We start from the raw sequence: 15,222 nt of genomic DNA on the forward strand, positions 1-15,222 counted from the left end.
TAGGAGAAGAAGATGTTAGGGTTCAGAAAAGGGCCCAAATGTCCCATCTGTTTTTTGTGTGAAATCAAATTTCAGTCTATTTGTAAGGTGTTTTTTCAGCACAGTTTCTTTCATGCTATTGCCCTTGATTTTTGCTGCATATATAGTAGAGTCACTGTTGTTCTTCCAAATATTTCTCTGAAACACCTGGTCTTGAATTTCTCAGTGAATTGAAAAGCACTTCAATTCAGGAAAAAAAGCAAAACTTTTACGGTCTCCTTGTGGCCTTTTTAGTTGTGCAGAATAAAAGATATTTGTATTAATCGATCACACACTGGCAAAGTTGAGGTCTGGCCCTAATGGCTCCTTGCTGTCATTTTCCAAGCAGCCAGTGAAAAGCATTAGAGTGTCTGTGTGGAGTAAAGGCTTATGAACAGCAAAGTTCCGTGGATAGCTGCAGGAAAATAAATCCATTTATGCTAGATGGTGCAGTTTGGGAACATAATGCTTAACGATGATGGAGTTTGGACACTTCATACTTGTCATTGTGAAATTGGACTGCCGTGTTGCTAATGACGGTAATGTATGTTGTGCCTCGCCTGCTACCGTAATCCTTCACTCTGTCTCTCTTAAATGCATCTCATTGTCGGGCATATTGCATTATGAATACCGGCTGTGAAAAAAAGAGGGAATGTAATTTATGTGTTCATTCATTTGGGTGCGGAGTTAATGGAAAAGCTGTAACAATATACATTTCTTTGGTTTGTGGCAGGCGATTGTGACTTTGAGAAGCCATTGGCAGCGTGTGGGTACAGCCAAGGCAGAGAAGATGACCTTGACTGGGAGCAAGCCAATACCAGGGAGAAGCCTTCATCAGATCCCTGGATGCCCGCAGGTAAGCAAGGTGACACTGACATACTAGAGAGCTGAAATGAGAACTGCTTTCTCTGAAAGGAAACACATTTGTGCAATATCTCAGCCTTCTCCACACATTGACGGGTAGAATTATAATCAGTGTTGAATGAACACCTTTATTCACTGAAGGACACAAATTCACTGTAGTTTTTAAAGGATAAAGAACTCAAATGCATACTCTACATGCAGATTAAGTTAGAGAAACATATACAGTAGAACTGACAGCAACACTTTACATTAATGTTACATTAACTACCATAGCAACATCTATGACAGCATTCGGCAACAGGCAGGTAAAACGGCAGGCCAAAACTGCCAAATAATTTTGATCATTTTGATAATGTTCATTTTACATAAAGCTCATTTTACATAAAGCTCCAAAAACAGTATTTATAGTCAAATAACTTTGTTTTGACTTGAGCGCTCGCATGAATTAATAATGTCCCTACCAAAGCTGAAGTCAAACTTACGCCCTTAAACACCGGCTTTGCATGAATGAAACAGGTAGGATGAACACATACTTGTCTTTCCATTCTTCTTTGTAAGCTCTATTTTAGCTGCTAACCTCTTTGTCCTCTTTGGAATGAATATTCTGATAAACACTTTGAATGACAGGCATGTTGGGGGGTACTCTAGTTGTGATAATATTTCCAACACATGTTGATATTGGCTGCTCCATCACAAATATCTGCTTCCCCTTGTTCTTTGTGACAATAATGGGAATTTAGACAAAAGCAACGACAGTGAATTTGATATTAGAATACTCAAATCCATTTTAATTAAAGAATTCGTTCCATCAGCCCTTGTATTGAAATTCATTAAAATGCTTTCCCCGCATTTTGTGTCTGCCTCACACAATTCGTCTCTTTAATGTTCCATTGATCGCTTTTCATTTGATTTGAAATGAGGAGATATCAGTGCCACTGAGCTGACAGCACCTGAGGAATTAGACTAATGGAATGGCAGTTTTTTTCATGTTGTAACAAAGGTAGCACCGAAAACTAATGGATATTGTTTTCCTCTCCTATCTGACGCCTAATCTCACAAAGGCTGCATCACAGATAGATTGTGGTGAGCCACCCCCCAGTGTCAGAGAGGGAATTAATTAGGAAGCCTTTGCTAATTTTTTTGCAGCCAGCCTGTTTGTGTGTGTGTCTGTGGGTGTATCACTGCCCCAGAGAAATGACCTGCCAGAAAAGAGGGAAGCATTTACTATTCCATTGAAATTGATTTATGTGGGGACACAAGGAGGCCGGGCAAAGGTTAAAGCAGGATCCGAATAAGCCGTGACCTACAAATTAACACCTCATGTGCGGCCTAAATTTACCATACCTGATTAAAAGCCTGAGTCTTGTTAAGAGGTGTTCCTGATTGTGCTTTCCACTTTGAGTGCACTCTGGTAAGGCTTGTTTTCTCCAACTGCATCTTGAATTGTAGGTAATTAGCAGGTTGCAGCTCTAGCTTCAGCTCTCAGATTGAGCACTCACCCTGCCATTCAAAATTCTAATCTATCCTCTTTGACCGCTTTGAAAGAGATAGGAAATGTAGTGCTCTTGACGTCTGAAATTGTTTTAGGATGACTGGAGAGAGGTTTGATGGGGGGAGAAATGCATTTAGGTGAAAGCCATCTCTGTGGAAAAGCTATCTCACCTCTGATTGTTGTATTTCGTTCAACCTGTACTTAAGAATCTCAACAAAACCACCTCATTGTGTTCAGGAACAAGTGTTGCTTCCCTGCCTGGTACATGGAAGAGAGTATAAAACAGCTATACAATGATGGAACTCCAACAAGCGGGTAGTGAATTTCAGACTACCTGTCCAATTGGGATTGTTTTCACGTACATTAAATGGTAAATAAGATACACATGATTTCAGCCTGGTTGCACCATACGAGTTATCAAATTTGACATCTGAATGTTAGATACAATCAGCAGTGTTTTTCACATTTCGACTCCAGTTTACTAATTGGAATCAATGTAGCTTCATTGCGGACGTCTGTGAGTGTAGCCATTCAAAGCCTTGGACTTGTTTGGATTTAGATTCAATCATTAGAGCTGATGGTTATTAGGCTTAAACAATTTGCTTGAGTTCATGAAGCTAAAGTTGATGTTGTTGTTTCTGTTTCAAGGCTTTGATCAAACTTCTGACCTCAATGATCCACATCAAACATGGGTATAATAGACCAGATGTAACTGAATTCGCGTTGATTATGTTTACTTGGGGTAAAATGAGAAAAGACGGTTCCACCTGCTGTTAGCAGTCCTATAGAGGGACTTGTTCATCAGGCACGTAGACAGGAGTGTTCATTCGTACGCAGCTACCCTGGCAACCAAAGCCAACAAGAGGCCCACTCCAGCGCAACGCGTAAATAAAAGAGGACCAAAATGGAAAAGGGAAACATAACGCAGTGAGGGATATGAGCCCCACGGCCACTTGAAAGAGAGGAGACGGACCCAAACTGGGCCTGAAACCGATGATTGTTAACGAGTATCCTTTCCCTGCCTAATTGCTATGTCTGGACAGAGAGGATCCTTGTTTATCCCCCTGCTGGGCTCTGATTGCATGCTTTGGCTGCTTCGGGGTTGCTCAGCCCAACTCTTAGACTTTCTATGTCTGTATGGACACACCCCGAAATGATCGCTCCCAGGCCAAGTGAAAACACCCACTGCGAAACTGTCTGCGTCGCTCCCGTCAGAAGCCTTTATCTGGGCTGGGTAGCTATGATTACAAAACCGTATCCCCCGTCTGTAACAGTCAGTCAGTCCCATGCTATTCAAAAGAATGAGCTGGAAACAAGGACATGGCCACGATCATGTCAAAGAAATTGGTATCATGCTTAATAGAACTTCTGAACGGGTTTAAAGTTAGCATTTCGAAAAGTGAACGTTTCCCGGCTTTCCTTGGGCGTCAGAAAGTTCTCCATGCTATGGGGTTAAGATAAAGAATGGCTCCGGTTCACTTTGAGGAAGTTTGCTCCCTGTCTCCGTCGCTGTTGCTGCTGGGGGTGTCCAGATGCCATTAAAAGCGGAGCTGTTTTTAGTGAGCCCCAGCTGGCGCGCTAGCTGCCTCCTCTCTGATGGTGTCATGGATGTTGCCAGCAGTAGGCTGCTGCTCCGAGTCTCTCCCTGGAGACTCGTTCTGGGGAATAATGGGCAGGAGGAGAATGGAGGTCCTCTAACTGAGATTAATTAGGGTTTTTTGTATTATGCTAAACACAATAGCAATCGCAGCTCCGGCTCAATAGCTTATTGTCTTATTTCCAATGCTTTGCTCTAAATATGTATAAGGAGCAAAATGGCTCCAGTTTTTTTCTGCTCCATGCCGACGTTTCGATCGTGTCCTTGGTCGATAATGAAACCTAAACAATACTGGAGGATTGGCAGAGTAAGGTTTCTCATAGGGTGAGGTATCTGTCCGAGCTCAGATCAGCTCTTTGTTGCAGGTTCATAATGCATAAATGTCAATGCCACTCATTCTTCTGCTCAGTGGGCTATCATGGCTCTGGGGCTAACCAATGCATATGGATAAGGTGATTAATTCAGTATATATATTTAAAAAAAAACATATATATATATATTTATTTATTTTTTGTTGCATGCACAGTAACAATACAATTGGTTGAATAGGGCCTTGACTTTCTAACCTGGACAAAGGTTGTTTTTTTGTTTACGACCATGAGGTAAACAGAGGAAGAGGGGGAACCACTTAGACTGGTAGAGGAGAGGAGAACTCCACTGACTGAAGGACGTCAGAAATTAAATCAGAATTTAAATCACATCAGCAAAAGATGAGATTTGCAGAGGGTGGGGGGGTATGTGAAGGGGGGTGTCCGTGATGTGAAGACGAGCTAATTGTGTTTGAGGCATCCCCAACTTTGTGTGGACGTCGCATGCACCTTCTGTGCGGAGGATTGAAAGGTTGAAAGGTTAAGGAGAAACCCCATTATATGATTAAGGTGCCAAAACAGTACAGCAAATTACCTCGTCTGATCAATTCATAAATTCATTCCCTGGGACGTCAGTCTAAGATTTTCAATTTGTTGTGTTTGTATGGTAAGAACGTACTGTGGGTTCCATCAAAATTGGATTTTAACCATCTACCTTCAACAGGCTCCTCAAAACACACCACCACTGTGTCTGCACTCTATTAATTCATGCTTGTCTTGATGGAGGACATATTTGTGTACTGTATTTCAATTTAGTCTGTGCAATATGAAAAATTATGGCTAATCATATAGCTAGGGAACGTGTAACAAAGATGTCTAGGTTGGTGTACAGGGTGTTTGCTGTAGTGCTTGCTGTTCATTCAGAAGATATAGATACAAAGTGCCAATATCCCATATTAAATTATGAAGCAAAAATGTAACAGCCCATGTTTCCAAAGGGAACATTTAATTTGTACATTTTTTGTTTAAGTGCTTCTGGCCTGTATGTATACCTTTAAAACTTGTCAAGAACTATCTGTGCTTTTATTCAGACTTGACAAAGAAACCACCAGAAAGCTGCTTTGGAAAGCTATAGATGTATATTTTTATATTTCTATATTTTTTATATCAGACCCTTTCAGATTTCAAAAGGACAAAGGGAACGTTCCGGAAGGCTCGGGAAATAGAGCAGGGGCCACGGCTCTTCACATTAACAGCCTAACCCTCACAGTGAGAGCATTTTTGATTGGTGGCAGAAAGTGAGAATAGCCCTGTCTTCATTGACATTTCCGAAGCGGCTGCCATGCTTTTCTGCCGCTGTGACCTCTGTGAATTTTATTAGCAAATGAGACCTGGAGGGTTTGGGTTTAAAGAGCGCCCCTTCATTCTGATTTCCCCCACATAATGATTTTCACAGAGTTCAGGACCTGAATGGAGGAGAAATAATGAGTACTAGTCATTACTGCAAATTATATTCTCCACTCTGGCCATCACTCAACTCATAATGAATCTAAATACCCCCAACCTATAGACTTTGATGATTAGTAGCAGACAGTTTCATGTCCGTGTGAACTAAATTAGGTGAGACTATGTACCCATGTGAGAGATTCTCCTCCGCACGGTGAAACGGATTGAAATATGTCTGGGACATTTTGCTACATTTGTGGAATGGAAAGTCATCTAGGCTACTTTTACTCAGCAGTGGTAGATGTTTTAGGGGATTTAGAAGAGATCTCAATGAAAGCAATTCTGTTCTTGAATATACTACACTAAAGACCGATCAATGTCAAAATCGTTGTTGTGGGTTCATTAGAACAAGGGAAAGTAGAGATGATGTTTTCGATGTCAGACCCCCTATAGAATAGTCATTACTAGCCTCCCATGCTCCAGGCTAATGTTTATGTAGCGGTGCGTTCAGCACTGACAAATGAGTGTCTCTTTACATGACTCCATGCTCTAGTACACGTGCGGTGACCGTTTATGATACTGTATGAGTAGTAAAAAGAGACTTAACACCCCGGTGTTTGGATACTACAGTATCAATCTTATCTGTAGATGCTAGCTGCTATAAACTACTACCACATGAAATTGCTTAGTGGCTTGTGATGTCAGATGAGGCATTTAGCTTGTGATTGATCACCAATTTACCAGCAAGCCTCCACACCAAGGTGCCACTTTGAAAAATATCCCCCTGGACTATATCCTCAAGGGGAAAGTACCTGTCTGTCGCAAATGACCAAACTTCGGCCAATTCCCCACCACCTTGTCAATTGAAGTGGGTTGTAGGGTCAAAGTATTAACTTGATTGAAGCTCTCAAAGGCTGGATAAAGGCAACCTGTCTGTTGTTATTCCAGAGCCCCCCCCCCCCCTCCCTCACACACACACACATCCCATCTATGATGTCATTATACTCTATAACCAGTCTGCTACTTGATTGATTGGGTTAGTGAAAATGAAACCTGTGGCAGTTGCTAGATTAAGTGTGTCTATTGAAACCTAAGTGCACAAACTGTAACTATTGTATTGGACTCTAATGACAAACTGAGGTACTGTCATAAAGAAACCGTGAGCAAGCAAACAGTCAGCAAGACAGCTATCTCATCGGCAACATGCGAGTGCAGAAACTGCTACATGTGCCTTCCTTGTGTGATTTCTTTCACATAAATTCAGGAACTATGTCAGTTGGTCTCCTCTTCTAAAGGCTGCATGAACAATGTAGCATCAGCAGTAGGAGCATTTCATCTGTCTCTTATCCATTTTTCATTAGACATATAGGAACCTGCATGTTCTCCATGTTCACTCATCACCTTAATAAGAGGTGAAAGTGGCCTACATTAGAATGATAATAAATCTCTTCTCCAGAATACCTTAGACAATAGCAGGGGACTGCCCTTTCTGGGTAGTTCAGACAGCCCTCAAGTGTGCAGAGAGCTCTATATTTTTAATTGGTCCCGAACATGGCATTGTTAAGGCATGAGAGTGAGAGAGAGAGAGAGAGAGACACAGAGAGTGAGTGAGAGAGAGAGAGACACAGAGAGTGAGAGAGAGAGAGAGAGAGAGAGAGAGAGAGAGAGAGAGAGAGAGAGAGAGAGAGAGAGAGAGAGAGAGAGAGAGAGAGAGAACACCATTGCATGTTGGTCGCTTTCACATTAGCACAGCACTAACACAATTTCATTATAGTTTGCTCTTAGACTAGATGGCAAATTAGCTTGTCGTGCTGTAGTAGGTCCAGCAGTGTATGTGGTCATTAGGCTTGAAGAACACAAAGGGTGGGTGAATGACAGTCAGAGTCAGGGCGTGTCATCAGGGAACTGGATGGACCCTGTGAGAGCCAGGGCAACAGTGACAGGATGATGTGTTAAAGCAGTGTCATTTAAATCATTCTCCAGAAAGAAAAATGCTCCTTGCAACTGGAAAATTAGTTCTGTTTTGTATTAATATTTAATTTTATTGAGAAGATCAGCGTCACAGCTTTGTTGGACACACATTTTGTACCTTAATGTTTGATGTATTTATTCCTAATGAAAAATGAGAAATTGCTTATTTCCTAATTCCTATTCCCAGTGTAATTTCAAGTATTATCAAAAGCCTTATCAGATGATACACCTCTCATGCAAAAGAATTGTGTCTATGTATATTTCAAAGCCATGCCGGTCACATCTCCAACTGTTGCTGGAGAGATACGACTTGTATCTTTAATTACCTGTATAGAGAGCACAATAATGGATCAATCTTCTGTTCAACAGTGTCAGAACACGACTGTTCCAAGTGAATAGTAAGCAACCAGTTTTAATCATAGAGGAGAGCACTGGAGCTGGCTCCTTTGTTTCTGTAAAGTGAGCTTCAATTGAACGATTCATCATCTGATTATTAGTGCTGGTTCAGATCACACAGGGGCCCCTGACGCCACTCAGGGGAGGGACTGAAAAGTTGCAGCACCTGACCAGATGGGATAGGGTTATGAGAGGCAGCTCCTATGTCTGAAAGCTGCTCCTTATCCTACTCCTCCTCATCAAAGGGACATTGCAGGGATATGCTATATCTACGTCTATGTACCCAGGGTTCCAGACCAGTTCTTTCATACACACTGTGTGGCCTAGTCAATAAGTGGCAATCTGTTCCCTGATAATAACCTTGGGAAAGGGGTGACATTTCATAGCATTTTCACTGTTCAAACAAAATCTAGCCTACTCTCCTTGCTAGTACAAGGTTGTGTTATGTTCACATGATCTAAATCCTGTCGAGTTAGACAAAGAGTCCCGAGAGGTGTTATTGCATGACAAACAAAGCAGAGGGGCTTGACTCAGTGTCATCACAGCTCAGAGCTCTTCTCCTCTCCTCCTCCTCCTCCTCCTCCTCCTCTCCTTCTCCTTCTCCTCCTCCTTTTACATTGTGTAAACATGACAGATCCCTTGCTCGTTATCTGAGGCTAGGAGACAGATGGAATTGGGAAGCGTTACGAGTGGAGCACAACAAGACAACTGGGCAAGCCTGAGTCAGTCACGGAACAAATAGGGTTCTGCTAAAGGTTGTTTGGCTGTTTCACTCCTGGGGCAAACTTACTGTCAACATCTTTTACCCACTTTACCTGCTTTACCCTGGTACCTCCACGGATCAGGAGGACACATGACAAACAGTTCAGATCCATAATAGTTTATTTTTGTCAGTTTGGGTTTCATGTTTCTGCTTACTACTACTTTCTGCAGTCATTCTTCCCCAAACTGTGTAAATGCATTCTGTACAATAATGAATGGTATTATATTCTTTGCTGTTTTCAATCATATTTTGCGACCCCCTTTTCGTCTACTCTTTTTCTATGCCCTTACGGCTCTCCTAAACTGAAAGATGAAAACAGATGACGAATTATGTAGTCTCTGTCCATTTGATTAAGAGTTTTGTCAATATAATTGTGTTATTGACAAGTGAATTGGTATTAACCTTTAATATTCAACCAAAATGAGGAAATCTAAATGGGTCATGCTCTACCTTTTTTGCTATTGATTTATCGTTGTATCGTTTTTTCCCTCCAGTAAGATCATTTGGGCTCCAACCAAACTTCTTAAAACCTAGTTATTAGTAGAATAGAAAGACTGGAATGAATAGGCTACTGTACATTCAAAGAAACAATTCAATTCAAGCTGTTTCATAGCAGTGACCAATATTACACGGCATCCAAAGCACAACATATCCAAATCCCTTCGAACATAGTCATACGTGATTCATGCCTTGGTAACCAACACCCATCAACACAGTCCTGTCACACTTTGTGTCCCAGGCTCAGCCTTCATGATGGTGAACACGTCGGGGCGTTTCGCTGGACAGAAGGCCCTGCTGCTCACGCCCCAGCTGAAGGAGAACGACACCCACTGTGTCATCTTCCACTACTTGATCTCCGGCCGGGACGGCAGCCATCCTGGCCAGCTCAACGTCTACATCAGAGAGAACAACAGCCCCATGGGGATGCCCGTGTGGAACGTGTCGGGGCCCGCCACACGCACCTGGGGTCAGGTGGAGCTGGCCATCAGCACCTACTGGCCCAACTTCTACCAGGTGAGACCGCAGGGCGCGTGTGGGCAGTTTGAGGAGCCTAAGTAGGACACGAGATGCTTGGAAAGGCAAGGAAGGAACACACGCACGCTCATCGGTTCCAGAAATGAGGTCTGGACTCTGGAAATACTGTTCTTGTGAGAAGGCAACGTCTCCACCGTGTGTAGGTGCTAGTAGACTTCCTGTCCTCCATCAGGACCAGTTCTGAATGATTTCTTTTTCTCCCTGGAACTCATTTTCACTTGCCAATGCACATGACTGCAGGACAGGCGAGGTTGATTTCACACATGCCTGCCTGTTAGTCTTCCCCTGACTCATTCAGAAAGGAAAGCAAATCTTAATTGATGCAGAGAGACCCCTTGACCTCCCAATGGGAGATTGGGCCCCCGTGAATTATTTCATTATGGCTGCCAGCGCCAGCCCATAGAGAAGCTGAAGGGAGAGATCCAGGCTGCTCATCACAATGACCCTGATAACTTAGTTAACAAGGTACACTGCTGGGGATCTCCCACTATGCAGAGGAGTCCAGGAGCCAGACCTTTCCTCTCCTCGATAATGAGGACCACATAGAGGGGAAGTAACAACTGAGGACAGCATAGTGGAGCCACAGCAACAGTTGACACTCACTGCTGATACGACCGGTGACCCCGACATACAGTACACGAGACTCATTGCAATTTCTTAAGACTTGCAATAGGCTAAAAGACCCTATGAGAGATCATTTATACACGAGTCCATCTACCGGCATTTATTTGTATTTACCCTTTGTAAAGAATAAATAATCATCGCCAATGAATGACTTTCGTAAAAGGCTTAACTTGTTGACTATGAATGCATAATAATATTTCACGCACGTCTTTACCCTTTTGTGACAGTCTCCCCTTATTGATGTGACATTCAGACTTGGAGTAGAGGCGTTCATTTGAACACACTCAGCAATCTTGGTTTGGGACCAAAAAGAGATATTATATTATTCTCCATGTGTTCAGGGAAATCCTTAGCATCTGTTGCCATTCAACCCCCAACGGAAAGCATGTCTCCCTTTATAATGTTCCAACTGACAACACGGAAAACTTTTGAGGATGCTAATGATCTTTGTACCACTCTCTCAAAGAGGAAAAAAAGCCAAAGCAATCGTCAAAATGATATCTAATTAGCATCACGGCACTAATTATAGGTTTCTTTAATTGCATAGTAACCTAAGTGATTGTCAAAATGAAACCACCTGGTACTTGGAAATTATCTTTTAATTACCGGTTAAGCTTTTCTTTTTCAATCAAAATTAGTCGTTTGTGATTATGAGTTTGCTGTCAGGTCATCCCTAAAACTTTTAATTAAGTGTGTCCAAGAATTTCCAAAATAGCTGGAAGATGATAAACACTGTACTCTTCAATATAGTCTATTGTTTACAATCTGTCTGTATGTATGTCTGTCTGTCTGTCTATATTTATATCTCTGTCTTCACTTTACTTCCTGTTAGAGAAATAACTACTCTATGCATTTGACAGGTTTCAGTACAGAAATACAGGTTTCCCCATTGGAAGTCATGTCAGTTCAGCAAGCCTATGGCTGCACTGATGTATCCTCATGCAACATGTACTCAGCTCAATCCCATAGAGATACTAGCTCTATGGACAAAGGCATGCAGTCCAACACTACTGTAGGTCCTGCACCTGTCACTGTGATAAATGGGCATGTTGAACTTTCCTGTGACATCAAGTGCTTTTGTCCCCAGTGTATATTCTCACTCAATGGGTCAGGCTCAATTATGCACTGCACCGTCAGTGATGTTCAAATCAATTATATCAAAGCCATTAGCGAAGCAGACTGATGTCTGTTGCACAAACAAAAGATTTCAATTAGAGAGCAGGGGCCACTTCATTTGTCTGGTGGCAATGATATGGAGTGGTTGGCCTTTTAATTTCCTTTAAATTAGGCTGTAATGAGGCCATAATTGGCACCCGAGCCATTCACTTTAATATTTCACAAGACAAAGAAAGAAATTTATAATTAGAGGCCTTATCTGAAGGCATTCCGCTCCCCAGATGACAATGGGAGCTATCTCCTTTTCAGCCTTCCCGGGGTATAAAAGAAATTCCAGAGATGTGTGTCCCTAGGCTACGACTAGCACACCAGGACATTTCCGTATTCCATCACTACCATGCATCAGCATGTATAGGAGACCGTGGAGTGTATAGGGTATATTTATGTCATGATGGCATGTAAAACATGCCTGCCTGTGTGTGTGGGGTTACTGGTCTGATGTGCCACACCCAGGTTTTGGTGAGCACTGGCATTCCATTTCCCTTTTTACCCCACAGCAGCTTGTAGTATACATAACTGTAACATTTCACGGGGCCTCGCCCTCTGTCATCACAGACAGGAATAGCATTGAATTACTACATGTTGTTACAGTGCCTCGCCTAATAAAGTCATGTATCTAAGCCTGCACATTAGTTCTAATCACCAAGAATAACTCCAGGCCTCTTAGGAATGTGGGAGCCGCTCTCTCCCGTCCCTACGACGACATATCATTGTTAGCCTCTCCATTAGACGTTAAGGTAAAATAATATGTATGGTACCTGTCGGTTCATGATCTCTCGCCGTGGTGCTACACTATAGTGCTGCTGCTGGGACCACCCGGCGCTCACCTGATTTACCCTTCACATTTCAATACCGCCATTCATCTCCTGTACATATCACATTAACGAACCGCCGGTTGTTCCCGAAAGCGGCTTAACAGGCACGATCAGCATGGGCGACATGACTTGTAAAGCTGGACTGGCTGCTGTAGACGGAGGCGAATGCCATTTGAAGCGCGTGTCCATTTATCACCGTTGTTATGAGCCTTCTCTTTGCTCCTCAGATCGTCTTTGAAGTGGTGACCTCAGGACAGCGCGGCTTGCTGGCCATCAAAGATGTCGTCCTCCAGGGCCACCAGTGCAGTAAGTCCCATCTCCTCCACTATAAAAGCCCATCATCAAACGCTCCTTGTCCTCTCCCTGACAGCCTCCAAATATCAATATACTATATCTTTTTCAAGGAGCTCAAGCCAAACAACAGGGCTTTTCACAGTACTGTTACAGTGGATCTCAAATATCCCCGACCTACACACACCCTTAGTCCCGGAATATAATTTATAGTGGTGGTAGTTGACACACATAAAGCCTGTCCGGAATATATGGCTGAAGTAGCTGTGTTAAATCTGTCCTTTGACGGAGAGAGAAGGATAGGGATTAAAAACAACGGGAGCTGCCTATGCCACATATGCCACAGCCGTGTTTCTGAATCCACATTTCCATTCCTCTCCCTCAAGAAGGAAACGCAAGCCTCTCTGATGTGTGTAAGCCACCAACACACTACTCACTCTGAATAGGATCAGCAGCTCTTCAAAGTGTCTCGCCAAACTCAATCACAGGTGTCTTTAGGGTTTTCGATACTGTCTCTTCTTGGTTCTCACGCGTGTCTCATGAGCCTCTGAGTTGGGCACATGTGTGTGTTTCGAAGCTTAGTCAGTCACATGTTAGCTTCACAGCTATTCCCTGGATGTGTGCTAAAAGGTCTCATAATGGTATGGCTGCCATCTAATGCCATCTAATCCTGAATCAATACCTACAGGCTTTTCATCAATTGATTAGTACTTACTCTAGCTTTCATAATTGCATCAGGTAGCATTTGTTATATGCTAATATCCCCGTAACCATTCCAAACCAGTGGAATTCCTACAAATGTTATGTCAATGAGATAGATTGTATGGCGATTGGCTCAGAATATAAATGTGGAAAACTAGATCAATGAACACTTGCAACGTGATAGATGTTTAAATGTCCAAATGTGGCTGGATCAATACACTTGAGTGTTGAGTGGTTTTCTCTGTGTGATAAGCAGGGCGATCAGATGTGGTTCGTGGTGGAAGACAGCCAATTCATTTTCTATTTTTACGACCACATGGAATATGTTGCTCAAAGGTGTGATTATGACACTGGGTGGTCTGCCTCTGTACACCATTAAAAAAGATGTTAGTGATGAGAAAAATAGAACTGTCTCCTCTGGCATTGACGGGATTGACAGGTCAAAGTAATAAAAGAGGCTTACTTCAAAGGCATTTTATGAAATTAGAAGTATAACTGAAAGACTTGATGAAAATGATACAATTAGCTGTTTCAGTGTCTGTAGAGATTTGGTTGTGTTTCAAATCAAGGTTGGCCTTGTTGAATTGGCCTATTTTATATACATATAAATGGAAGACTAATCAGAAATGTGCTATATAAGTTAATTCACATGGATTTAGAATACATCCTATGTGATCTTCCTCATAATGAACATAAATAAAGAGAATTCTGAGCATTTGTAGTTTCCCATCAATTAATGAAAGGATGGCAGTCCATGGAAATTATAGAAATTACTGTGTGAAAGCAAAACTTTCTTAAATAAAACAATTCTTCAAGATTTTTGAAAGTACAGTATTTGTTCCATGGGGCCATACTAATAGTGTTGTATTTGTGTTTGAATAGTGAACACTCCACACTTCCTGACCATAAAGGGTGTTGAGGTAAATGCTGGACAGACGGCCACGTTCCAGTGCACTGTCAACGGACGCAAGAGAGACAACTTCAACCTCTGGCTGCAGGTGACAGCACTACAGCCTACAGCACTACAGCCTACAGCACTACATCACTACAGCCGACACCACTACAGCACTACAGCACTACATCACTACAGCACTACAGCACTACAGCACTACAGCCTACAGCACTACAGCCTACAGCACTACAGCCTACAGCACTACAGCACTACAGCACTATAGCACTACAGCACTACAGCACTACAGCACTACAGCACTACAGCCTACAGCACTACAGCCTACAGCACTACAGCACTACAGCCTACAGCACTATAGCCTACAGCACTATAGCCTACAGCACTACAGCCTACAGCACTACAGCACTACAGCCTACAGCACTACAGCACTACAGCCTACAGCACTACAGCACTACAGCCTACAGCACTATAGCCTACAGCACTACAGCCTACAGCACTACAGCCTACAGCACTACAGCCTACAGCACTACAGCACTACAGCACTATAGCACTACAGCACTACAGCACTACAGCACTACAGCACTACAGCACTACAGCACTACAGCCTACAGCACTACAGCCTACAGCACTACAGCACTACAGCCTACAGCACTATAGCCTACAGCACTATAGCCTACAGCACTACAGCCTACAGCACTACAGCACTACAGCCTACAGCACTACAGCCTACAGCACTACAGCCTACAGCACTACAGCACTACAGCCTACAGCACTATAGCCTACAGCACTACAGCCTACAGCACTACAGCCTACA

At 42.7% G+C, this 15,222-nt stretch overlaps 1 protein-coding gene across 1 annotated transcript in view; it reads left to right on the top strand.

The window, feature by feature from the left end:
* Positions 1-15,222, top strand: part of LOC136958883 (receptor-type tyrosine-protein phosphatase mu-like) — a 93,530-nt gene that overhangs the window by 21,921 nt on the left and 56,387 nt on the right. The window contains exons 2-5 of the mRNA XM_067253008.1: positions 752-874; positions 9,595-9,869; positions 12,733-12,811; positions 14,381-14,496. Coding sequence (XP_067109109.1) covers positions 752-874; positions 9,595-9,869; positions 12,733-12,811; positions 14,381-14,496 — 593 coding nt within the window. The remainder of the gene's footprint in view (positions 1-751; positions 875-9,594; positions 9,870-12,732; positions 12,812-14,380; positions 14,497-15,222) is intronic.

The sequence above is a fragment of the Osmerus mordax genome, chromosome 16 (assembly GCF_038355195.1).
Source record: "Osmerus mordax isolate fOsmMor3 chromosome 16, fOsmMor3.pri, whole genome shotgun sequence".
Classification (NCBI taxonomy): Eukaryota; Metazoa; Chordata; class Actinopteri; order Osmeriformes; family Osmeridae; genus Osmerus; species Osmerus mordax.